General features: G+C 40.2%; 1 protein-coding gene across 5 annotated transcripts in view; it reads right to left on the bottom strand.

Moving 5' to 3' along the window:
- The window catches only part of LOC126179121 (peroxisomal membrane protein 2), a 54,674-nt gene that overhangs the window by 9,569 nt on the left and 18,309 nt on the right, over positions 1-26,796 (bottom strand). For all 5 annotated transcript variants that reach the window (XM_049924586.1, XM_049924588.1, XM_049924587.1 and 2 more), the window contains exon 4: positions 9,378-9,540. In XM_049924586.1, the coding sequence (XP_049780543.1) occupies positions 9,378-9,540 (163 nt within the window). The remainder of the gene's footprint in view (positions 1-9,377; positions 9,541-26,796) is intronic.

Here is a 26,796-nt window from a genome sequence, read left to right as displayed (position 1 = left end):
GTCTGATATTTTCAAGTTTTTGAAGGTGTTAATAAAAAGACCATTCATGCTGAAAGCCTCCATCTTCCCATGCCATTCAGGTACTTCAGAATCTAAAATATAAACAACAGTATGATACAGTTCCCACATGAGGAGTCTGCGAAAATTTTTCCAGAAGGAAGAAAGACTCTAAAAATTGCCATTTAAATAAAGAAGGAGTTGGTCAGTTTTGAGGCATATCAAGTCATAATTTTATAGGTGATACAAAAAAACTTATTACATTGCAGAGAATTGATGGTTAACCACTCATTATAGGGCAGATGAGGGGCAGGTGCAAAAGGACAGGGCAGCTGGCTTATGGATGCCCATACTGGTTGACAGCATCAGGGGTCAAAGCTGCTGACAGGCTGTATCACTTTATTCAATACTTCCAAAGAAATACAACAGACTGAGAGCTACCAGATAAGGCTGCAGACAGACTGTACCATAGAAATTGTGGGTATAAAAATTGATTAAAATGAAAACAAAAATACACGTAAACAAAATTCAACCTTTTATGATAAAGCAAAAATGAAGTGAATAAATAATTAAAAATGTAACAAATGGAATAAACAAATACATGACTAAATACAATATAAATTGCAAAAGACAAACATTAATGGTGGTATAATAACAGAACACCATATCTACACAGGCCTAAATGTACTATGGCAATGTGCTATAGGATGTCCAGACAATTACCTGCAGGAAACAGGAAAGAAAAGTCAAGATGCAAGCCACAAATTGAGTTCAGTTATCCTGCCTATGAATTCAGCATTCTGCAACTGTTTTATTTTGCTCAAAGTAAGACATAGGACAAAAATGATCCAAACTAAAGGATAATTGGAATGAAGAATCAATCGGTATTCAAGATTATTAGGAAGTATGTTGTTGTGGTTGTGGTCTTCAGTCCAGAGGCTGGTTTGGTGCAGCTCTCCATGCTACTCTTTCCTGTACAAGCCTCATCATCTCCAAATAACGACTGCAACCTACATCCTTCTGAATCTGCTTAGTGTATTCATCTCTTGGTCTCCCTCTACAATTTTTACCCTCCACGCTTCCCTCCAATACTAAATTGGTGATCCTTCATGCCTCAGAATGTGTCCTACCAACCAATCCCTTCTTCTGGTCAAGCTGTGCCACAAATTCCTCTTCTCCCCAATTTCATTCAGTACCTCCTTATTAGTTACATGATCAACCGATCAGATCTTCAGAATTCTTCTGTAGCACCACATTTCAAAAGCTTCTATTCTCTTCTAGTCACTGTTTATTGTCCATGTTTCACTTCCATACAGATACTTTCAAAAAAGGCTTCCTGTCACTTAAATCTATACCTGATGTTAACAAATTTCTCTTCCTCAGAAACTCTTTCCTTGCCATAGCCAGTCTATATTTTATATCCTCTCTACTTTGATTATCATCATTTACTTTGCTCTCCAAACAGCAGAGCTCATCTACTACTTTAAGTGTCTCATTTCCTAATCTAATTCCCACAGCACCAACTGATTTAATTCGACTACATTCCATTATCATCATTTTGCTTTTGTTGATGTTTATCTTATATCCTCCTTCCAAGACACTGTCCACTCCATTCAGCTGCTCTTCCAGGTCCTTTGCTGTCTCTGATAGAATCACAATGTCATCGGCAAACCTCAAAGTTTTTATTTCTTCTCCATGAATTTTAATTCCTACTCCAAATTTTTCTTTTGTTTGCTTTACTGCTTGCGCAATATAAAGACTGAATAACATTGGGGATAGGCTACAATGGTATCTCACTCCCTTCTCAAACAATGCTTCCCCTTTGTGCCCCTTGACTCTTGTAACTGCAATCTGGTTTCTGTACAAGTTGTAAATAGCCTTTCGCTCCCTGTATTTTACACCTGCCACCTTCAGAATTTGAAAGAGAGTATTCCAGTCAACATTGTAGGTTTGCCTTTTCTTAACCTATCTTCTAAGATAATTTGTAGGGTCAATATTGCCTCGCGTGCTCCGACATTTCTACGGAATCCAAACTGATCTTCCCCGAGGTTGGCTTTTACCAGTTTTTCCATTTGTTTGTAAAGAATTTGTGTTAGTATTTTGCAACCATGACTTATTAAACTGATAGTGTAGTAATTTTTACACCTGTCAGCACTTGCTTTCTTTGGAATTGGAATCATTATATTTTTCTTGAAGTCTGAATTAAGAAGCATAGTGGACATCAAATGAAAATGAGACAGATTGGAAAAAAATTAAGTGTTTACCATAACTTTTAATACATTTATCACCTAAGAGATTAGATGGTCAATGCCTTCATGGAAAAAGTTTGTGGTTGCCTACAGAACCATGACTGTACCTAGGGATGCCACCTATCAAGAAACCCTGAGCTGGACAACATCTCAATCATACAGAATGAAGCATATACTAATAGTTTACAACAAATATCATGAGTAATATATCCAATTCGTTGTACCTGTAATTTTTAAACATATGAAAATTTATTTTTAAAATTGTGTTAACACAAAAATTAAAAAAAAAAAAAAAAAAAAAAAAAAAAAAAAAAAAAAAAAAAAAAAAAAAAAGGTATTCCTCCTTTTCATTCTTGTTCGCGATATATAGATTTGCCATTTAAGCACGAAATGAATTTTCAAAAGAACATTCACATGCAATATAATAAGTTCAATTCAAAGTTCACATGAAAAAGACAGAGGAAAAAAGCTTGAGAAATGGCCAGCAGTAACACGATCACTGTTTTTTATTTTTGAATGCATTTTTTTCATTGTTCTTTACTGCTTTCAGCAGTTCTTCACCATCCTCCAACCCCCTCCGTTTCAGAAAGTTCAAGAATTCATGACAACTTTCAGAGAAGGTCACTTTTAAATTTGAGAGTAGTTCACTTTTAGAAGTTCTCTTTCCACTGTGGCCATGGATATCTGATTTTCTTTCTTCTGACCACTGGTTTTTCATTGTACTCAAGATTCTTTCACCAAATGAGTGACTGGCAGGAACTGAAAATATGTATGATATAAGCCTAAGCAATTGTTAAAAGGAAATGTCAACTGTGGTCTGCTGCTTGAAGAAATCTACCAAAATCTGGTCTTCTACTTTACATTTGTCACGTCCAGCATACGCATTCCAGAAATTGCAGAAAGCATTGTATAACTGATCTTCACCCAGTCTGAGATTCAGTTTGTTGGTTGTCTTCAAAATATACTATCAATGCAGATGAAAATCTTGTTTTTTAAGGGAAAAATTTGTGAGACAGAGCACACTGTTCTCAGAAAAATCATAGTTCTGGGACAAATAATCAATGCAATGAGACAATAAAGATTGTGCATCATTTTCAAAACTTAGCTGATGTGATTCTGGTATTTCCTCTAGGATTTCATAAACTTTCTTTCCTAAGAATGTATCTTTTCCCCTGCTTTTTAGCTTACTTTTATGGTCCCTTAGTATTCTGTCCAACACAACAGAAGTAACTGAGCTGTTTTCCAGTTTTCTAAGAGCAGTTTCAAACTGGCAAAATATGCTGCATAAAATGTAGATAGCATTCATGAAGTGAATGTTCAGTTTCTTCAGCATCATGTCTTAAACAGCCAATTCAACCTCGAACAATTTTTCTCACCCTTTGAAATAAAATATGACTTGATGGCAAGCCCGCAGTAAACAATTCCTCAATTGTGGGAAGTATTGAGAGTCACCTTGTATGGACGTGTCTCAATATTTCCTTAAACTTTCTCCACAAACTCTGGAAATTCTCTCAGTAAGTAAAAGAAAATAAATTCATGGTAGGTTTTGAGAACTAATGCCTCTACATCATAATGAAATGTTTTAAGACCATGCTTTACAGTATTATTTATGCCATGGCCGTTGCAATTGTCACTCAAACTGGATGGCATTTAGTTTTTCAGCAAGACAAAATCCACATTTTTTTTTTTTTTTTTTTTTTTTTTTTGCAATAATTCACTGGGGCATTGTCAGCACTGTGTGTACTTACTTGATTCAGATTAAAGCTATTAGAGTCTGTAAAGTTCTTTACTGCATAGGGAATGTCTTTGTGGGTTTCTTTGGAGTACTCATAAAAATCTAGCAGTCTCTGATGCATACCATGATTACATCAAAGTACTGGACTGCACAAGGAAAATTTTTTATATTTTCTCAGTGTTAAGCATCTGAGGAGACAGAAAAACAAAAAACTTTATGAAAATCTCTTGTGGCAACATCTTGACTGAGATAGTCACTGCCTTGGGTTTTCCACATGAAATTTTAGATGCAATATTAGTGTCTCGAAATAAGGAATGAAACAATTTCTTTTGGAAATCCAATGACTTGTATCTAGGCCAAGTTTTACACTGTGATGAACAAATGCAACTACAGCATATACAAGGTGTCTTCTTCAAACATATGTTTCTTCACAAAGAATGTTGTAATTGTTTTATTTTTACAACACTGCTGTTGCACCGGAATGTGTATTTTGTCTTCTGATGGTCCACTACAGCTTTTCTTCCTTCAAATTTTATTGAAAACAAGGCGGGGCAAACCACACACTTTGCTGTGACATCATTTTCTTTTGCCAACCATGTGGAAAAATGCTTTTTTCCCCCTAACCAGTCTCTGTTGAAAGCCATATACCTTATAACTTCCTTCTTAGGAACAGACAAACTTAGAACTGTGTTCATTATTACAGGAAGGACAAAACATCTTTTCCAAACACCAAACCTTTCTGATTCTAAAACACTCAAATTGGATGTGAAATGCGCTGGCAACTTAACTACCCAATAATCCCTCATTTAAAAGGCAAATGTATGTACTGAATCACATACAGATACTGGCAGAGAAAATTGACACACCATTCTCTCTCGTCCTCTGCGATTTGGCACAAGATGGGATAAAAGTGTGTCCTAAGTCCCCTTACCTGGGATCCTGGACAGTACTTTAAATTCCAGGACAATCTCACTGAAAATCGGACGAGTCGCAACCCTAATTTTGCCCAGGTAAGCACCTCTTCATCCAATGTCTTTCTTCAGGCTTCCAAAAGTATGGAAATTGCTTGGGTAAAGATCAGAACTATATGGAGGATGTGTAAGGGCTTTCCAGTGAAACTTCTGCAGTGTAGTCAAAACAACCTTGGAAATATGTGGGCTCACTCACAAAGACACTCTCGGCCACTGATTTGCTCTGGATGAAGAGGACATGCTTTGGTATGATCATGGTTCCACAGGTAACCACAAGCATTTTCCCATGAAGACATTAACTATCCTGTCTCACAGTGGGATTAATTTATTACCAATTATGGTGATTACTTTTGAAATAATAAATAGTTTACTTATTTTTTCTATTGTCTTGTTTTCATGTGACTGCCCCATATACAGGGTGTTACAAAAAGGTACGGCCAAACTTTCAGGAAACATTCCTCACACACAAAGAAAGAAAATATGTTATGTGGAAATGTGTCCGGAAATGCTTACTTTCCATGTTAGAGCTCATTTTATTACTTCTCTTCAAATCACATTAACCATGGAATGGAAACACACAGCAACAGAACGTACCAGCGTGACTTCACTTTGTTACAGAAAATGTTCAAAATGTCCCCCGTTTTGCGAGGATACATGCATCCACCCTCCGTTGCATGGAATCCCTGATGTGCTGATGCAGCCCTGGAGAATGGCGTATTGTATCACAGCCGTCCACAATACGAGCACGAAAAGTCTCTACATTTGGTACCGGGGATGCGTAGACAAGAGCTTTCAAATGCCCCCATAAATGAAAGTCAAGAGGGTTGAGGTCAGGAGAGCGTGCAGGCCATGGAATTGGTCCGCCTCTACCAATCCATCGGTCACCGAATCTGTTGCTGAGAAGCATACGAACACTTTGACTGAAATGTGCAGGTGCTCCATCATGCATGAACCACATGTTGTGTAGTACTTGTCAAGGCACATGTTCTAGCAGCACAGGTAGAGTATCCCGTATGAAATCATGATAACGTGCTCCATTGAGCGTAGGTGGAAGAACATGGGCCCAATCAAGACATCATCAACAATGCCTGCCCAAATGTTCACAGAAAATCTGTGTTGATGACGTGATTGCACAATTGCGTGCGGATTCTCGTCAGCCCACACATGTTGGGTGTGAAAATTTACAATTTGATCACTTTGGAATGAAGCCATACTGACAAAACTAAAATGAGCTCTAACATGGAAATTAAGCGTTTCCGGACACATGTCCACATAACATCTTTTCTTTATTTGTGTGTGGGGAATGTTTCCTGAAAGTTTGGCCATACCTTTTTGTAACACCCTGTATATAAAAAACTGATGAAATAAGAGATACTTCAACAAAAACATTAGTAGGAGAGATGAACTTAAACAAAAATAGTAGGAAAAATGACTGTATATGAATGATGTTTATGGTATCTGAATAATACATGAGTAATAGTTTAACCAATGCTGTCCTAAAATATTAAAAAGACATCAGGGGAAACCAAGCAAAAGTAATCATAGAAGTTTACACCAATGGTTCACACCTCAGATCAAAAAATTAAGAACACAGGTCATCAATCTCAATAACAGATCAAAGAACAGTGAAGACGATAGACTTCAGTATCTTGAACCCAAGAAGAGGTTGAGATCAGAAATTATAAAACAGAAAAATGATAAATACATTCAGCAATCACAAAACAAATGCAAGGCTGCTTGGAGAGGTATCAAATCAGAACTGGGTAATACAAATAGAACAACTTGTGACAATACTAATATTGATAATATCAATATCACATCCAATGAAATGAGTAATTTCTTCATTAACTCTGGTTACAAAGGACACCCAGCTCAACAAATGGCAACTATAAATCAGGTATTAACAAACATCTAGGGGGGAAAAAAGTTATTTCTATCACACAACACACCTTCTTTCAAATGGGCACAAATTGCTGTCACTGACCTTGCAGTAGCTATAGCAAAACTGAGCAATTCAAAATCAGAAGACTTTTATAGCATGTCAAATTTTGTTATTAAAAGGATGGTGGACATTATACTACAGCCACATTGTGTGCTAATAAACTGGATTTCCATGAGTTGTTCTTTTGCATCTTTCTTAAAGGTAAAATAAGTTGTCCCTCTGGATAAGAAAGGAGACCAAGTCATGTGTTGATAACTATCATCCTATTTCTCTTGTACCAATACTTTCAAATGTACATAGTAGAACATTGCATGTACCAACAAATTTACAAACATTTCACCTGCAAACCCTCAGTATGGCTTCAAGGAAAATTATTTATACTGAAAGCTGTTGAAAATGTTTTTTCAATAATATTCAGTGCCTTTGAACCATAATCATCTGCTGATGCCTTACTGATTGACCTGAGCAAGGCATCTGACTCTGTGAGTCATCCAATTCTAATAAATAAGGTGCTATGGTATTCAAGATACAGGACACTGGGATCCTTATTGTTTGTAATCTATTTTAATGACCTATCTAGTCCCATGTGATGAAATTCTGTTCTATATGCTAATGATACCACTTTCATTGCGACTGGAAATGACATACAGGACCTAAAGAAAAAAAAATTTAGCCAATCTAAGAATTCCTAGTATCTGGTTTAAAGACAGTGAACTAACTGTAAACCAGGATAAAATTGAAAACATAATTTTTAGTTTATACAACACCAACTACAATGTATCTATGTTAACCTTTGGGATACTTGGATTCCAAATTACCTTTGAACCTCTTCACAGATTCTATGTGCAGTAAATTATCTAGAGTTGTATAGCTGTTACATAAATTTAGAGCTTGTGCAAGTGAAAACATTATGCTCAGCCCTGTTATGAATTTTTTCATAGCCACATAACATACTGCATACTGCTTTGTGGCAGCTCCACTGTGGTGAAAATAGTTTTTACATGGCAGAAAAAGGCTATCATATGTGTAGCAGGTATTTTCAAAAGCAATATATTTTGCAGGCCATTTATCAAGAAACTGGGCATCATGACATTTGCCTAGTCTACATGAAAGAAAATCAAAAGAGCCACAAATTAAGGCAATCATTTCATTGTCACAATACACAACTCAAAGAAAAGATAGACCAAGCATATGCAAGATTAAGTAAGACTCACAATATCTATACATACCTCGAAGTAAAACTGTTCAACGCACTGCCACCAGAAGCAAAAAGAACTTTACTTTGTTACCGATTTTCAGTGTCTCATGTATCTGGATGCCATAACTAAATACAACCTCTGACAATAAAGTTATGTAGATGAACTATGAACTACAGTTACCTTACTATCCTTCGAGCTAGTCACCTCCCATAACTACGCACCGCTGAGCTCTGTGATACCTGTCCTGGAAACTTTGCACAAAGTCTTCCTTTGGGATGGTGTTCAAAAGCTCCAACATGTTTTGTTTTATGTCAGGAATGTCGTCAAATCTCTTTCCTTTCAAAGCGAGTTTGAGTCGAGGGAATAGGAAGAAGACTGGAGGATTGAGATGCAGCAAGTATGATGGATGTTTAAGTTCCACCACCCCCTTTTTTGCCAGGAACGGTTTGATGACATTGGCTGTGCGTGGGCAAGCGTTGTCGTGAACAAAAAACCAGGAACCTTGTTGTGCATATTGGGGTCGTACCCTCAACGTCATTCCCTCAGGTTGAAATTCCTCGTGGATAATGCCTTGACTATCAAAAAAGGTGACGTGCATTGTTTTGATGTGTGATTTTTTGGCTTTGACCTTTTTCCGATTTGCCATTTCATTTCAGGGTCATACCAGAGACACCAGGTTTCAACTGGGTGTTGCAGCCACCATTTCGGCAAAATCCTGTGAAGCCTCTAAACGTGCCTGCTTCAGATCGTCAGTCAACTGATGTGGCACAAGATGACAATACATTTTCCTCTTCCCTAACTCCTGGGTAAGGATTTGTCACACAGATTCATCTGCTATCATGCGCACAGTTAATTGACAGTCATTCAAGATTAACGTCCTCACTTTCTCAATGCTTTTGTCACCTGACGGTGGTCACCGGTCACCCACTACAGGGATTGTCAGAAACACTTTCCCGGCCTCCTCGAAAATGGGTGAACCACTGTACCCTTTATGGACAGTACTTGATCCCAACAAACATGTACCAGCATTGCATGCATTTCTTTTGGTATCTTGCCAAGCTTAGGACAGAACTTGAAAGTGATTCTTTGCTCATTCACTGTCCTGTCCTCAGTTGACATCCCAGCTAATGGCTTTTACTTATTAATTACCTTCAATACTAACCTAGAGCAAGTCACTACAGACAGTTTATTGCTTGAACACTTATACAATACATAAAAAAAGTTATGGTACTGAAAAATAAAATTCTTTCCATTTAAATTTACAAAATGAGAGAAATGATATACCTCTAGCCTTGCAAGCATGTACAAGGAAAAGGCTTGGTACAGAGGCATAAATATGAAACGCTCCACTGCAAGCTGCTTAAGTGAACGATGTGATGTTCCATATGGTATAAATCCATCCAGTCCTTTATAGAAAAAATGGGGTATTGTTCCACCAAACAGCAAACTAAAAAGAATTATGTATTTTATTAATTTAGAAAACTGAATAAATTTCAGCAGCACTTACATAGCATATTTTTATAGGCATTTTTAATTTTAATAAATTATTTAAAAAGCTACTAATCTTGAGAAAAATTAAATTTATTTCTTGAAATAACATAAAAATGTATTTCGTTACAATGATCCAATAATATTAAGTAACTAAGGCATATAAAATAATAAAAGACATTAAAATTAATAAATAAATAAGACAGTAAATAAATGTTCAACACTTACAGCTACATGGAAATCAAAACGAATATTTCACCGAAAGGTCTTTAAACAAAGTTTGCTGTGTATTCACTGAGTTACTGTTTTTATTTTGCATAGCTTAGCAAGGGGAATAGGTAAAAAATGCCGTTATAGGTCAGATAGAGAAAAGTGGAATCTAGTATCACTCAACTACCAGAATGGATGTTATAAGATTTCAGACTTATTAACAGTGGTACTACCCTTGCAGCAGGTTATTGAGAATTATTTATTTCTGATTTACACATTTTAATCATTAACTAGATACTAAAACAGACTGTATGTTGCACATAAAATTGTATATATTTTTCCAGACCTGGAAGTGGAAGCTGTTTAAAAAACATGTACTAGTAAAAACTTTAGTTCTAAATGGATTGCACATTGGAAGAGAGACACTAGGGCCAATGGATAAAGTGTGTGTATGTACTCCTGTCATGAAACTCTGCCAGATCAACTCAGAATGTACATTAACAACAGGGAGTGCAACTACGAAAGGTAATGGACAAATTGTTACTGTTGTTTTCAATGACGACACATGCCAACTATCAAAGTATTAGAATTCCTCAAAGAAAATTTGGACAGGAATACCATGTCCCATTCTGCTCAGTAGTCCCTCTCCTTCCATAACATAATGAAAACAAGTCCAAAGCTGAGTTTTGTGGTTACCAGAAAGGAGTTTTGAAGACAAACAAGCACCAAATGTGTGGTACCCTAATTGTTTACAGAACCTCATGCGCAAAACTCCAAGAAATATGTGGAAAGTTATCTGACAATTGCCATAACAAGAAATGCATTTTTCGCAATTTTTTCATTAATTAGCTGTACTAGTTCATTGAAGAGCCATTTCTGTCATAATCCTGAATATCTGTCAATTCACTTTTAAACATTTTGTGGGCTCTGTAGGTCAAAAAGAAGCAGTGCCACTTTCTCATTATCCCAGCTGTCCCTCTTTCCATGGTTACCTCTTGGATAACCCTTGAATTAAAAATGATGCACTAAAGTTATTTCAAACAGTTAGAGAAATTAATTAACATGGTAATATCCCTACATTTTTAACAATAAACAAACCTAAACTCTGAAACAACTAGTGTAAAAGAAGAAATAAGTAATCACATGGCAATTATAGCTTCAATGATTACACAAGTTGAATTAAATATAATGAAAGGAAAAAAGTATTTTTGTTCAGCAAATGTATAAAGAAATGTACTGCTAATTACTTGTCTAGCTAGCAGGAAAAATTCAGGTAAAGAGGTGCAAATGTTGGTTGGTTGTTGTATGAAGAATTAAGGGACAAAACGATGATGTCAACAATGCCTCAATCACAGAACAAAACCACAGGGGACAGTTTTGCTAACTGTATATAAAAGCTGACAAAGTGAATTACTATGGGATATGGAAGATGATAGGCTGGAACACTAACAGCAGCACTCATAGTTAAAAGCAATTACAGGAAATATAAAAAGGGTTGCCAGATTGTGCCAGTGTGTATGTCAGAGGCAGATGGGGGACCCTCAGGCTAATCTGCCGTGAAAAGTTGAGCCTCCTCTCCATCGGAGCCTTAGCTGACACAAGATACGTGTAAAGTAGTGATGCAATAAAAAATACCTTCTAAGTAGATGAAGGGGAGGTCAAAGTGAGTATAAGTGGGTAAGAGTTAAGAACATAGCAAATATCAGAACAGGATGTGAAAGCTAACAAACAGTAAGGAAAAGGTGAACAACCAGGTTAATAAGCTGAGTGCAAGTACGGTTGAAACATTAAAGCTGGGGAGAAAACCACTCTCTTGGAAAAAAACATAAAATCTGTCCTTTCATTGTCAACCTGTGAGGATGAGGGGTGCATAAGACCCTGCGATCATCAAAGGGGTTTGAGGAGGGCATGCAGTGAGACTGAAGCACTACAGTTACATTGGAGAGGGAATATTGGCATGGGATAGAAATGGGGAGTCAGGTGGGTAAGGCCAGTGTGAAGCAAGCAAAAGACAAATAGAAAAAGAAACACCACATAGCAGTGGTCTCCTTCATGACACACAGTTTGTTGGGAGGAAGCAGCAACCTACCATTTTCCTTCATCAGCCACGGATTGTAAGTTCCATCAGCACCTGCAAACCAATGCCTGGTATCCTCATACCCAATGCTGACTGTGAGATCACTTCCCTGCTTAATTAATCAGTTAGCTCTTTCCCTGATATTAAAATATAATTCAAGATCCAGAGGAAAATGACTGGGCATGCAGTGTGGTTGAGATTATAAAAAAGATCATGGATAGCATAGAGTGCTGGTTTGTGAGGCCTGCATCAATCAATAACCTCAATCAATAACCTTCAGACTGCTCATAATGACTGCACACGAAAAATCAATTACAAGTTTTCTTCTTGATGAAACACAGTGGTTTAGCCACAGCCACCAGTTCTGTGGTCGAGACACTGCAGGATTCTGTTAAAGAATATTTTTCCTGGTCTTTAGCATGTGTGAAAGTATATCCTGTCTTTTGTGCATTTTTGGAGCCATCAGTAAAATTATTTCAGCATCTTGGTATTCCTGGAGGGCTGGCAGTCATGGAAAATAACAAGTGCAATAGACATTTAAGGCCCTTGGAACAGGTCTATCTGGATCTGTGGCCTGGATACAGATAAGGGGGAAGCATATGGGGTCACCCACGCAAGGAGGGGACTGGATGTCCCTATGCAAATGCATTCAAATTTGAAAGCTGCCTGGGTTGACTGCCAGGGTTGACACTTTGAACTACAAAAAAGACATAGTTTGGATGGCTAGGTACTTGGTGGCTGGTAGTTTTGTAACTGTTTAGCAGTTTTTGATGTAGAGCAAAGGTACGGTCCTGGTTTCCATCGGAAGACTGTCAACAGGACTCATACGATAGGTGCTGATGGCTAGCTTTATCCCACAATGACGAACTGAAGCTAACAGTTGCAAAGCTGATGGTGCTGCTGAACCACATGTCTGGCAACCACATATCTGGCATCTGTAGTCTAGTTGTGACGAGACCAGTGCCCTGCTGAAGTGCAGGGGAGTGGTGCAATCCGTACCCTAAGAGGTATAGCTAAGGAGGAGCAGAGCACTAAGCTTTGTCTTGCAACTGAAGAGTGTAAGGTAAACACCAGTTTGCTATCAAACAGGAGACCAAAAAATTGGACACTGCAGATAATTTGAGGCATTGGTTCCCCAGGTGATCTCCGATGGACCATTGTGCAGCAACCAAAACTCACAACCCACGTTTTCGTAGATGAAACTGCAAGCCGTGGCGAAAGGCCCAGGCATGGCTGCCAGAAGTTGAAGTGCAGGTAAGGCCACAGGCTGAGAGCTGTACCAAATGCAAAAGTTGTCAACATAAAGAGCGGAAATAAGCACAAGCCATGGAGCCAATCAATGACTTTAATGAAAAGGATAACAGCACTGAAACATGAGACATGCTGTTACACTAGACCTGCAGAGAGCCGAGACACATACTGACGCTAATTCGAACAATTGTGGTGACAAAAATTTCCTGGGAAAAATTGATAAAGCACACAAAAATATCCAACCGTGGAGCATGATCAAGATATTGTGATGCCAAGCAGTACTGAACGCTTTATGCTGCAAGTCTAGGAAGGTGGTGATCAGGTACTGGTGCTTGGTAAAAGTCTGCCACATTGGTGTTTCCAGTCAGACTAAGTTGTGGACTAACGGTCCCAGAAACCAGACTGATGGGTTGATTAAATGTCACATGTCTCAAGCATTCAGCATAGTTGCTCTTGGCCAATCTCCATAGTAAGTTAGACTGACTGATCTGCAGCTGTCAATGGAAGTTGGTTTTTTGAAATTTGGCTTTTTAGCTTGTTTAGAAGTTGGGTTGATGCTACTATGTCACTGCTGTGAGGCTAATTCACCAGTAAGCCAGATAAGAATGAAAACCAGGAACATATAGTATTTGCAGTTCATAATCACATGTTGAATCTTATGACTGTCAATTGAATTTGAGACTGGAGTCAAGTTGTATGATGAGTCTAGGGTTACAAGCAATTCCATTGATTAAAATGTTAATTATGTGACTCCTCGACCTACCATTTGCATGTCTGAATGCTTAAAAGATGAGAGTATCCATCCGTGAGATAACTATTCCAAACCAGAAATCAGGAGACACATTCCGGACTATACAACACTTCCTCACAGTGGATAATGCACAGGAGGAAAGAAGGGGGGGAGGAGTGAGTTGCTGCATCAATTAGATCATCTCAGAATGCATTATTTCCCTGTCTGGAGGTAGGTAAGTACTACAGAAGCTGATATCAGTAGCTATCAAAATCTGCACAGCTACCACCTCTAACTCCGTATGATGGGGCACCCATTAGCTATGAACTCCTGAGTAAACAAGACCCTTCCTGCTACCATCTCAGGACTAGCACAGTTTCTACAATATGCAGATAATGCTTGAGGTATTGAATTGGAATGATGAGGTTAAAGGGACCAAACTACAAGGTCATCAGCCTCTCTGTCCTATACGCACCACACTGGGAATAGTTCTCGGAGAGAAAGGACACAGAAGACAAATGCAGACTACCCAACTGCAACCAAGAAAAAAGCAGATAGAAATGAGAGAGGAGTGAGTTACTCAGCCCACAAAGCACCTGGAGACACCTGGAACATGTTAGGCTGTGCGAGAAACACCCTTTGCATCTGACAAGTGTTTCTTCAGCCTCTGTTACTACAAGAAAACCGGCAGTATGGATAAGTTGATAAAATTCAGGACAGGGAAGAACAACAACAACAAGATGTTAAAAATGACAAAAGTAAAAGAACAAGAACAACAAATAGGTGGGAAAGGCATGAGACAGGTTGGACCACCGAGCAAGGGCAGCCGCGGGTCCTCTGGGTCAGAGCAGTCCCTCAAGCTGTCAGTGAGGCCAAGATATCCTACCTCACAGAAAGGAGTAGAAACCACCTTCACAAGTAAAATATAAAACCAGATCAGCCACTTTGACACTGTCTGATAGCATCAGAGGCATCATGCCAGTAAGTTTAAGATTTCACCATAATGTGGCCATGTTGGAGCAGTCCAGCAGAATGTTGGCCACCATCAGGAGACACCTTACTGACAATGGTGTGGATTTTCATACTACAGAATGTGGCCATTTGTCAGCCAATTGTGGTCACTGTGAAGCTAACAGAATGGTGGATTCCCTGCGAGAAGCACGAAGGGAAGATTGCGACTTGATTGTGGTTCACTTTACTGCCCACAGTTTGTTCAGAGAAACCAGGATACACTATTCTGTGTTTCAAGCTTCCAACAATTGACAGCGGCTACAGGTCTGGTTCTGGTACCCTCATCTGCAAAGATGTAAGATGCAAATGATCATATTTCTTCTTGGCCTCTTGATATGTCAGTTGATCAAGGGTCTTGTATTTTCTTTTCTTGTTGGAAGATGGTGCAGTCCAGTGAACAGGGGGATGTTGCTTTCCACTGAATAGGGGGAATGTGTTCTCCAGAACTGACACAGACGAGGGAGGGCACATGAAACGTTTGTATGCAACTGATATCTGCAATCCCTATAGAAAGGACAGGCATTACAATGAAAAGATGTGCCTGAATTTCATGCATTTGAAGCACCACATGGGTTGGGCTACTTGCAGTTTCACACTACATTGATAACCATCACCTTGACCTTTTCGGGCCTTCAAAGGTCAAGATGAAGGCCCCATTAGCAACACTAATGACCTTTGGTTCCCGTTGGACACAACAGACATAATGTGTGCCCCATTGCTTCAAACTGGCATGTAACTAGTCCTTGGTCTGTAAAAGAAGGTTGCAGTCAAAGATCACCCTGTACCACATTAAGATAGTTATAGGGGTGGTAGTTACAGAAATGCCACCCAGCTTGTTACAGACAAGCAGCACTCATGACTGGGCAAGGGATGCCATTTTAATCAGGACTGAGCCACTCTTCATTTCTGTAATCGCTGCTACTTCCCCAAATCTTTCTTCAAGGTGTTCAACAAAGAATAATGTTTTTATGGTCAAAACGGTATCCCCATCAGTCTTAGAGCAAACTAAGTATTTGGGGGAAGTATTTCTCCCCTTATCTCTCAGACTTGAATTCCTCCCAAGGGGTAGTCAAAGAAGGTAGCATTTTGGGGTCCTATCTCCCAGCACTGAAAGAATCTTTTCTTTCAGAAGAGACTGCTGGAGCCATGCGGTCACCAGTGGAAGAACGCTTAATCTGCTTCATACACAAGTCATCCACCAACTCTGACAGGCCCTCTACCCATTCCACAGCAATGGTTGCCTAGCCAGTAATCCGTTGCCTGGAGACCATGTACCCCAGCCATAATGGGCACATGCTCCTTTTTGTATTCTGTGTAGTGGTTCCAGCTCAGACACCAATAGCACACACTGTGCTTGGTCATGGGGTTATCAGCATGCAGGTACTTGATGACCCCCCACCCCACCCATGTTCAGTTTTGGGCATGCTACCGCTGTAGTAGTCAAAGAAGGTAGTCAAAGGGGTAGTCAAAGAAGGTAGCATTTTGGGGTCCTATCTCCCAGCACTGAAAGAATCTTTTCTTTCAGAAGAGACTGCTGGAGCCATGCGGTCACCAGTGGAAGAACGCTTAATCTGCTTCATACACAAGTCATCCACCAACTCTGACAGGCCCTCTACCCATTCCACAGCAATGGTTGCCTAGCCAGTAATCCGTTGCCTGGAGACCATGTACCCCAGCCATAATGGGCACATGCTCCTTTTTGTATTCTGTGTAGTGGTTCCAGCTCAGACACCAATAGCACACACTGTGCTTGGTCATGGGGTTATCAGCATGCAGGTACTTGATGACCCCCCACCCCACCCATGTTCAGTTTTGGGCATGCTACCGCTGTAGTAGTCAAAGAAGGTAGTCAAAGGGGTAGTCAAAGAAGGTAGCATTTTGGGGTCCTATCTCCCAGCATTGAAAGAATCTTTTCTTTCAGAAGAGACTGCTGGAGCCATGCGGTCACCAGTGGAAGAACGCTTAATCTGCTTCATACACAAGTCATCCACCAACTCTGACAGGCCCTCTACCCATTCCACAGCAATGGTTGCACTGTCAAAATGCAAAATCCCATGGAGTAGAATTCCCCTTAATCTTCCAAAACTAATTGTGGGTAGGCCACCCCCTTAAGAACTAATCTCTAAATTTTTATGCACAAAGTTAAATAAATAACATGAAAATTAAGGCCCTACACATAGTTCTTAAATTGGGGAATTTGCACAAAATTTTACTTTGACTAACGCTATCTGACTGGAGAAGTAAGTTGGTTATGGTTTTCAAATGACTGCTAATATCTTCCTGGATATAGATTAAAAGCTACAACTTAAAAGTAACTGAAGGGATCGAACAGAAACAATGATTAAATTCAGTACTCACATTTATTCACAAACACATTTATGGGATCAACATATAACGTGAATATTCAAAACCTTTGACAATCATATATATTCAAATTTGCATCAAGATTAAATGAAAAGCAGTGTCTCTCCCGTATCAGTTAAGTTACTTCCTGGCCTCTTCAGAATTTACTCCCTCCCAAAGTTCAGTGATAACTGTTTAATCCTGTAATTCTCGATCGGAACAGTAACTGAAACCCAGAAGTCCACACACTTACAAGCAGTGCAAAAGGAGATGAGACAGGCAATCGTGTTGGATTCCTCAAGTGTTGACTACTCTGTCGTTCAGTGATTTATGTATGCTTACTGTTAAGTGTTACTGTGCTGTGCCGAGCTTGCGCTGTAGCCGTGCTGGCCTCATCGCAAAGGCGGAGTCATCAGCATCTTAGCAGTACTCCAAGGTGCAGCAGCCTCTACTGTGCTGCTATGCCAAGTGAATCAGGACACCAAGACATCCCAACATGAATTTAATGTGAATACACGCAACCTATCCTGATTTGCCTCCCTCATGGCACTCACTCACACCCTACCCATTCCTTGCCATCTAAAGCTGCCATCACAAAATTATGAACCACGGCAGTCTAATCACAAAGATTTCCTCCAAGGGAGAACCCTGCCAAAAATAGTGTCTCTTTTTCAGCTTCCGATGACAACATGAAACTCTCTCAACTACCAAAAAGCATTGATTTTAGCACTTTGATCTGACATCACACATCTTTACACCAACCACACATTCTCCCGTCAATGTCCACAGCCTTGCAACGGGGTTCACAAAATTTAGAGAAGACCACTGGAATGCTGGACAGTGTTTCCTGTGGCTGTCCTTTCTACAAGTAGCAGATGCTACCTTCAAAAGAAGTCATAAAACATGGAAAGGCACCCCTAAATCTCGCACAAATGCTGTACTGCCCTCTGGCTGGATGTAAGCCACAAGCAGTAGTGTTGTGGCTGCCACCTCCTCTGGGTTCCGGGCCGACCTTCCAGGAATCTTATGCCACTCATACCTCCACCCCATTTACCAGTCACTGACCTGCATTCCTGAGGCATTTCCTGTTACTCTGTCTCAAGTTCAACAAGCTGCACATCTGCACATGCTCCAGAAACATTCATAATCCTTTAAACTGTCACTGAGTTAATAGAGTTATACAAAATACACAGGGTATCCTACTGCCAGTCACCCCGCTTTTAATATCAATAACATCTTCATATCGATTTTGCCTACTGTCAGACTCAGAAGGATAAATATATTCTAATTTTTGATGAAACTGGCATGCAAAATGCTTGACACATTTTAAAAGTTCAGAGAGATGCTGTAATACATTGGTGTGCAAAACTTAAGTAATATAGCTCAATGAAACTTGGACCATACATAGAAAGAATTGCAACAGTAAAGCACACAAGGCAACTGAATGAAACAGGCCATGAGATAAACAGAAATGACAATTTTATTCAAAGATAATAACTAGACTAAAGTCACCACAATTTATGATTGTTGCCCGGGCATTACAAAAGGTGGGACATTGTCCTTAATAGGGTGTGTGATCACCATTGTCGGCAATGCATGCTCTTCAAAGTGCTCCCATGCTGACCACACTGTTGGTACTGATTTCTCGAGGTAGGGCGTTCCATTTCTCCACCAGCACAGTTGACAGTAGGTTGATGGTCGTTGGTGCGTGGCTGTACAGCAATGTTTCCAAATGCACTCCACACCTGCCCGATGGGTTTAAATCGAGGGAATGGGTTGGCCAGTCCATTTGCCAAATATCCTCCACATTTGAAGAGCTCCTCCACCTGAGCAGTTCGATGCAGTCACAAAGTGTCATCCATAAAAATGAAGTCTCGCCAAAAAGGGCACCTAAAAAGACACATATGGAGAAAGAGTACAGAGCCATAATAATGTCAAGCAGTGAGTATACCGCGTTCACAGATTTGGAAGTCAGTACACACATTTCCTCACTTGCTCCAACCATCAATTTTTCAATGGCACAGACTGCCAGTCTGTGCTCATAATTTAGGATTAAATTTATCAGTGGGGTACATAACTAGAAGCAAAAGGATCAGATGTCATTATGCTTCCATAAACCATTACATCTGTAACACTAAAACAATCACGTGTGTTCTTGAGTGCACTACATGTTTCCAGATCTTACCATATGGGAGTACATAATGCACTCAGAAACATTGTTGAACACAATCATTTTGGTGGTCTAGATGTTATGGTGTAGGGAAGCATTAAGTTACATGGGCGTACCAAAACCCAAATTCTTGAACATGGTACATTCACCAGTCAACATTATTGTGACATTACACTCCATTCCCATGTGCTTATTTTCAGGGGTCTATTCAACTCTGACTTTATTTGTACGGATGACAATATGTGACTGCATTAAACAGTGTAGATGGAGCAGCTCTTGCAACAAGAGAATACTTCGAAAATGGGCTGGCCTGCCTGTTCTTAGGTTCAAATCCCATTGAGCACGTGTGGGATGCTTTGAAGAGAGAGAATGCAGCATGTCCACATGCACCAACAACTATCCAGCAGTTGTCAACCATACTGGTGGAGGAATGTACTGCCCTACCACAACAACTCTTTACTAACACTGTGGCCATCATTGGAGCACTCTGCAGACCATACACTGCCAACCATGGTGATCACACATGTTATTAAGAACAATGTCCCACCTTCTGTAACATCCAGGAAACCCTCATAAATCATGGTCACTTCAGTATCACTATTGTCTCTGAACAAAAGTGTAATTTCTGTTTGTCTCATTGCATATTTCTTTCACTCACTGACCTTTTGTACTATACTGTAGCAGTTCTTTCTATGTATGGCCCAAGTTTCATTGAGCTATGTTTCTTGGCAGGCGAAAGTTACTTCCGTCCTTAAGTTTTGCACACCACTGTATCAGTTACAGTTCCACTGAATGGTCACTCTCTGAGTGTTATGTGGAGGAAGAGAGGATGTGAAGGGACCAGTGGCAGAAAGTCATGCCTACAATCACGATTAACCACCATTTAGGAGGGTATGATATCCATGAAGAGGAGTTTAGAATGGTTGGGGTAGGGGGGGGGGGGGGGGGGGGACGGGCAAAACTACTCAAAACGTTGACAGGACAAAGGCATTCATATTTCTTACTAGCACTGAAGTGTGATAACCAATCAAGAGTATATATTCCACTTCCTTTTGTAAGCAGGGCACATTGGTGAGCATCTGGGGTGTTGATTCTGGCAGTTAAAGTTTGGAAGGTGTTTAGAAGTGTTCCAACATGCTGTGGGTGGCACAGTTACCACATGTGAGCCTACAAGGACATGGGGATGTGGGCTGGCCAAAATCAAGGCACTTAAAATGCTGCATGGGTGGAGGCACAACAGGTTCAAAATCACAATGGTAGTCCATAGTCATTACTTTTTTCCAGAAGAGAAGTCACTTCAAATGCTACTATGTATGCTGCTGTGTCTACTTGGTTGTCTTTTGGACCTGGTAGACAAACTGTACCTCCTATTGTTCCAGACTGGTACAGCTTTTGACGTAAAACTTGGCTGCCAGCTGGCAACTACAGAGATTAATTCTGAGTCATTCATTTAATATGCCAATAAAACTAACTGAATTCGAAGTCTGGCCATCTGCACAATCTGGCAACACTATAGGATGTGAATGTTTCGAAAGAAAGTTTTTGTCCTCTGATAGACATGTTGTAGACCTGTATCTACTCGTTTTCAAGTAGTCAGTTGCACACTGTAAACCAAAGTCATAAATTCCTGTTCACTCCTTCCTTTGAGTTTTTTAAACCTCATTTAGTTTGTCTCTTAACAGTTGCATACCAATGCTGTATGCTGCACTGGCCAACACCAATGGGAGGGGTCAGCGACTGACCCCACAACCATCACACATTCTCTATTTAGGATAAATCACATTACTTATGTATTTCCATAATTTTGGCAGATTAGAAGATTGAAATGTTGTTTATTATTTCTGGGAAAGGGTTTCTGGGACATTTTTAGTAAAAAATAAATAGTTTTTTTACATTTATTTGTATTAATTTCACAATTACAAGGATTACTCAGATTCACATTCAGAACACTTTACAATACGAACTACTTCTTCTTTCTTGGTGTGTGTAGGGCAGATATACTTCCTGCAAGAAGTGCAAGTCTTCATGTACTTACGGTCTTTGCTTCTGGCGCATAAGTAACAGCATACTTTCTTTGGCAGATTATGCACAGCTGCACATGTTACTTTCCATCGCGGCTCCGTAAAGTTGTTTCCTCTGCTCACAGCATCTTCATTTTGATTACACTCATACCCAAAAGTTGATAACACTGTAGTGTATTTTGAGTGTGGGCCTACAGCATTTTGAGTGCGTCTTTTCATGTTGAGGTCACAAAGTTCACGAGCAAGATCTTTCAGGTACTTCTTTCTTCCAGAACTCTTTGTCGGGTAATTCTTTGTCCATTCCTTGAGTGTATCTTGAAATACAACATATAAATTGTATGCTGCAATGTCAATCAAGTTGAAAAACACCGCCACTGGCCATCAACGCGTTGCTCGATGGCAGCTGTACGTTCTTACACACTTATTGTATCTATCCATTTCTGACTTTGTACAATTGTAGAATAGGATGATGTCTGGCTTCTCTTCCGTCACATTCATATCATGATGTTGGGTTGACCTTTCCTTTCTTAGGCACGTAACTGACTAAAGTGGCATCATCACTAAAGGCAAATCTGATTGTTCCTGGTGTAGCTTTCTTTAGACAAACAGGACGGAGTTCTGTAGGAACATTGCGTTTGTCACTTCGAATAGTATCAACGGTAGTCATTTTCTCTTTCAAAAGATCAGATGCGAGTGGAATGGTAGTGAACTTTCTGTCCACGGTAACATTTCTTCCAGATTGTTTCAAGTTAGACATTTCAATTAATCTTCTAACTATTTCAGGGCCACTGTTATGGTTCTTCTCATTAGCGTGCTTTCCATCGTAAGGATCCGCAGCAAAGCAGTATTTCGTATCTGAATCACATAACAGGTTCACCTCTATTCCATATTTTCCTGGTTTTGTTGGAATATATAGCCTGAATGGGAATCGCCCATGGAAGGTCACAAGTTCTTCATCCATTGTCACTGACTCACTAGGATTATAAAACTCAGGAAATTTACTATCATGTTCCATGTATCCCTGATAGGAGCAAATTTGTTGGTCTGTTTTCTAGCTGCTCGAGTTAGAGCGTCATCAAAACACAAGCACTTCAGTAAGAGCCTCAGTCTATGCTCCGAAAATGAAGCTCAGTACATCGGAAAGTTTTCTTTACTAAATATATCACGTAAACTGTCCTTGTTCTGTCTATGGACTCCACAGTTCAATAGAATTCCAATTGCTGACACATTTTCTTCCCTTTGAAATGATTTCGAATTTTTTATGAAAATATCTTCAGATGATTCCCTAAGATTTCCAAGCATTTGATTGGTACACATCAAAATGTTATCCAGGATGTTATCATCGAAGTACCCGAGAAAAGCTTTACCTGGTGTATCAGGTTTTATCCCTGGCTTAGTTTCTTTCGGGGTTCTCATTACGTCAGCAACAGACCTCCTCCTACGATTTACATAAGGGCTTCTCTTCCATATCATACATGATGGAGCCACCATGTCTTTTTCAAGTTGATCAATTTGTGCTTTCGGCCTGGGTCATCTTCTTGTTGGTTGAATATCTATAAAAATATGAAAACAGAACCAAACACTAGCAAACTAAGCATTCTACCAAGACACACTTCCTAATATACTCCAAAATATCTGCAAAAAGTAATAAAAATCAATACTTACCCTGTTCACTTTCATCCCACTTGCTGCTGTCAGAAACTACTTGATCTGGAATTACCATGACTACATCTTCAGTTTCACTGCTTGAGCTTTCGGATAGTTCACCACTAAATTCATTGTCTGAACTCTCAAGCAAATTTCTAATTTCATCACCTGTCAATTTCATCTTCTTGTACATTCTGTTAAATGCCACAAAGATATTACGTTCCACTCACCACACTGTTTGCCGGTTGACTGCGAGTGGTGATTGTTGACCTGCTACACCTTCAGTTATAATAATCACTGTAACTCAACAATGAGTGTAAACCAAAAGCTGTTCTTATTGTCGATTGTAGCAATTATAATTACTATAAATGTCATGTATTTATTAAATAAACTACTGAACAGGACAGGAGTTTTAGCCTAAAAACTTCGTTGGGGTCAGTTACTGACCCCCCCCCCCCCCCCACCAATTGGTATGCAACTGTTAAAAGTATACATTCAACAGAAACTCAAAGATCATTTGCTTCACTTTCTAATCCAACAATAATGGTGTAAACTTCAGGAAACATTTCCACAAAAGAGCCCTTGGTTGTGTCAAGACCAGAACAACTTATCCTTGATAGTTTTCTTGCCCTGCAGTAGCCATTTGGCACTGGCAACAAGGCACCTCACACCAGCTGGCATCCACTCAGGTGGTCACAATGCCGTGTGCCCTTAGACATATTTCTGCTCTCATACAAGCAAACACAAAATTGTATATCACTGTAGTTAGATTTTTTTATGTGAAATAACCTTGATAAATGGCAAGAACACCATGTAGTAACACAATTGTATAACTACTGCTCACACAGCACGTGACATGAGGAATACTAAAGCACATAAATTACCATCACAGTGAAAAGTTACCTAAAACAAAATTAGGTTGATGGATAAGATCAAAACATTTATGCCTGGCGTGTTGGTAAGTCGGTTACAATGAGCGTATTTATCAGTTGTCATTTTTTACTTGAAGTTCTAATATTTGTCTCGCAGTTACATATTGAATTTTGCGAATTTGAATCTTACAAACAACAATTATGAAACAATGGAAAGTCCAAGATAGAATACCAATATTACGAAAAGGATATATTGCTACTTACCATACAAAGGACACACAGAGTTGCAGACAGTCACAACAAGAAAACTGCTATACAATGAAGCTTTCGGCAAGAAGGCCTTCTTCTGAAGTAAAAAACACACACATATTTACACAACCACAACTCTCACACACACATCACCAAAGTCTCTGGCCACTGTGGCTGGACTATGGACTGCAAAGGTGCCTGATGGGAGAAGCAATCTGGTGTGTGTGTGTGTGTGTGTGTGTGTGTGTGTGTGTGTGTGTGTGTGTGTGTGTGTGTGTTGTTTTAGGGTGCAAAAATAGCTAGGATCATACACGCTCATGTCAAAACTACAGAACACGAAGACAGAGTGGAGTTAAAAAAGACTACACGTCTACCCCAATTGACGCAAGAGAAGACAGCTAAAAACAGGGACATGGATAAGTTCTATAAAATACACCATAGAGAAATGGAGATCCAGAACTAACCTGGAACTTAGTCCCATGAAGGGAGGACCAGTGGCAATGCCAAAGTGACATCACCTCTGGACAGACAGCAACACAGAGATCATCGGAAGGAATATAAGCACTAATGGGCTAAGGTACAAGGACTGCAGCATTGGCAGCAGTGTCAGCAGCCTCGTTTCCTGGTAGACTGACATGACCAGGAACCCACAGAAACATCACAGTGTCTCCATCAAGAGTGAGCTAATGACAGTTTTCCTGGACCCGATGCACTAAGGATGAGCAGCGTACAGCGCAAAGAGGCGAGAGTCTGAGCAGAGGACACAATTGAAAAGCTTTGTCACTGGATGTACTCCGTGGCCTGATACAGGGCAAAGAGCTATGCAGTAAATACCGAGTAGTGTGCCAGAAACCGATACCAAAAAATGGCGCCACCAATGACGAAGGCACACCTGACGCCACGGTCAGTCCTAGAGCCATCAGTGTACACAAAGGTACTATCGCGAAGTTCCACGTGGAGGTTGTGAAAATGAAGGCGATAGAGTGAGACGAAGCCAAGATGGTGAAGGGTTCACACCCACTGGGAAAGTTACAGGTAGTGTGAAGTTAAGCGCCAGAGCAAGAGCCGAACACGAACTCCAGGAGGTAACAGAGAAGCAATCTGGTGTGAATGGTGGGGGTAAGGTTGAGGCATATGGTGGGGGTAAGGAGGCGGCATGGGGCGGACAGGGGAGGGACAGGGGAGGGACAGGGGAGGGACAGCAGGGTAGGTGTGGTAAAAGGTGTAGTGCTGCTTCTGGTATGTGCAAGGTCATGGTGGGTCAGGATGGGGCTCCTAAGTGCACGTGGGAAGTTTGAGGGGGATGGAGGGTGAAAGGGGAGCAGAAAAGGATAGAAGAAGAGAAGGGGAAAAAGAATTGTGGGTTTGCTGGTGAAATAAATGACTACGTAGTGCTGGAATGGGGGCAAGGATGGTAATTTGGCTCCTCAGAGACCTCCGTGAGATGCTTGGTATATTTGGAGAGGGAATGCTCTTTACTGCAGATATGGTGACCAAGGATGGCTAGGTGTGTGGAATGGACTTTTTGGTATGGAATGGGTGGCAGCTGGACAGTGAAGGACATGGTCTAGCAAAGGTTGAGGCCAGGGGAGAGGGGAAAGGTGAATGGGAACATAGGATATTTTGTTTCACAGGGCGAGTTCCCACCTGCACAATTCAGATATGCTGGTATCGGTAGGATCAGATTGTGCAGCATGTGAACCAATTACTGAAGTAAGTCACATTTTGTTAGGTACCAAGTTCAGCAACTGAGAGGTCCAGCTGTCTCTTGGCCACATTTTGTCAGTGACAAACAGCTTGTTAGCTGCCATGCCCATATAGAAAGTAGCATGGTGTCGCAGCTTGGTTTGTAGATCACGTGACTGCTTCCACAGGTAATTCTGCCTTTGATGAGATAGGAGATGCCTGTGACCCGAATGGTGTAGATGGTGGTGGGAGGATGTATGGGATACGGCTTGCATGTATAGCTATTGTAGGGATATGAGCCATGAGGGACAGAGTTGAGTAAGGAGAGACAAGGATATTGTGTGGGTTTGGTGGGTGGCAGAATACCATTGTGGGAGGGATGCGATAGATATGGGTAGGACATACCCATTTCAGGGCACAATGAGATGTAGTTCAAACCTGGCAGACAATGTGTTTCAGTTGCTCCAATCCTCCTTGCCTCATGTGTCCCTCGCTTCTCCCTCTCCTGAAAGACCTGCCACTCACTGTCCCATTAACCTCTTCTTGCTTCATGTGTCCCTATCCACCTCCTGCCCAGGCAAATGCAATCAATACTCGATAAGCAATAATTAGTCTCGTCACAACTGCAGAATGTGTTTGGGTGGTTTTGTGTATGAATGAGTGTACTTTTGCTAGAAAAAGAGTAAGAGCTAACAAGTTAGTGTGAATACTGTTTCAATTACACATGTGCCACACATGAATCTTATAAAACAAACATTTGTGGTGTATGTGGGACAAATGCCATCAGACAAATCACATCAGAAAATGTCTTCCTTGATTCAACAACGATCGTGCCTGCATGGATAATTTTCCACATTCAGGAAGCCCCAATAATTGGTAAATGCGATGAGCAGCTACCATTTAACGTTCGTTTAACATTTTCATTCAATGTGGTAGGTTCAAAGCACA

This window comes from Schistocerca cancellata, chromosome 1 (genome assembly GCF_023864275.1).
Source record: "Schistocerca cancellata isolate TAMUIC-IGC-003103 chromosome 1, iqSchCanc2.1, whole genome shotgun sequence".
In the NCBI taxonomy this organism is placed as follows: domain Eukaryota; kingdom Metazoa; phylum Arthropoda; class Insecta; order Orthoptera; family Acrididae; genus Schistocerca; species Schistocerca cancellata.
Note: the sequence above shows the minus strand (reverse complement) of the source record. Positions and strands in the feature narration are given on the sequence as shown.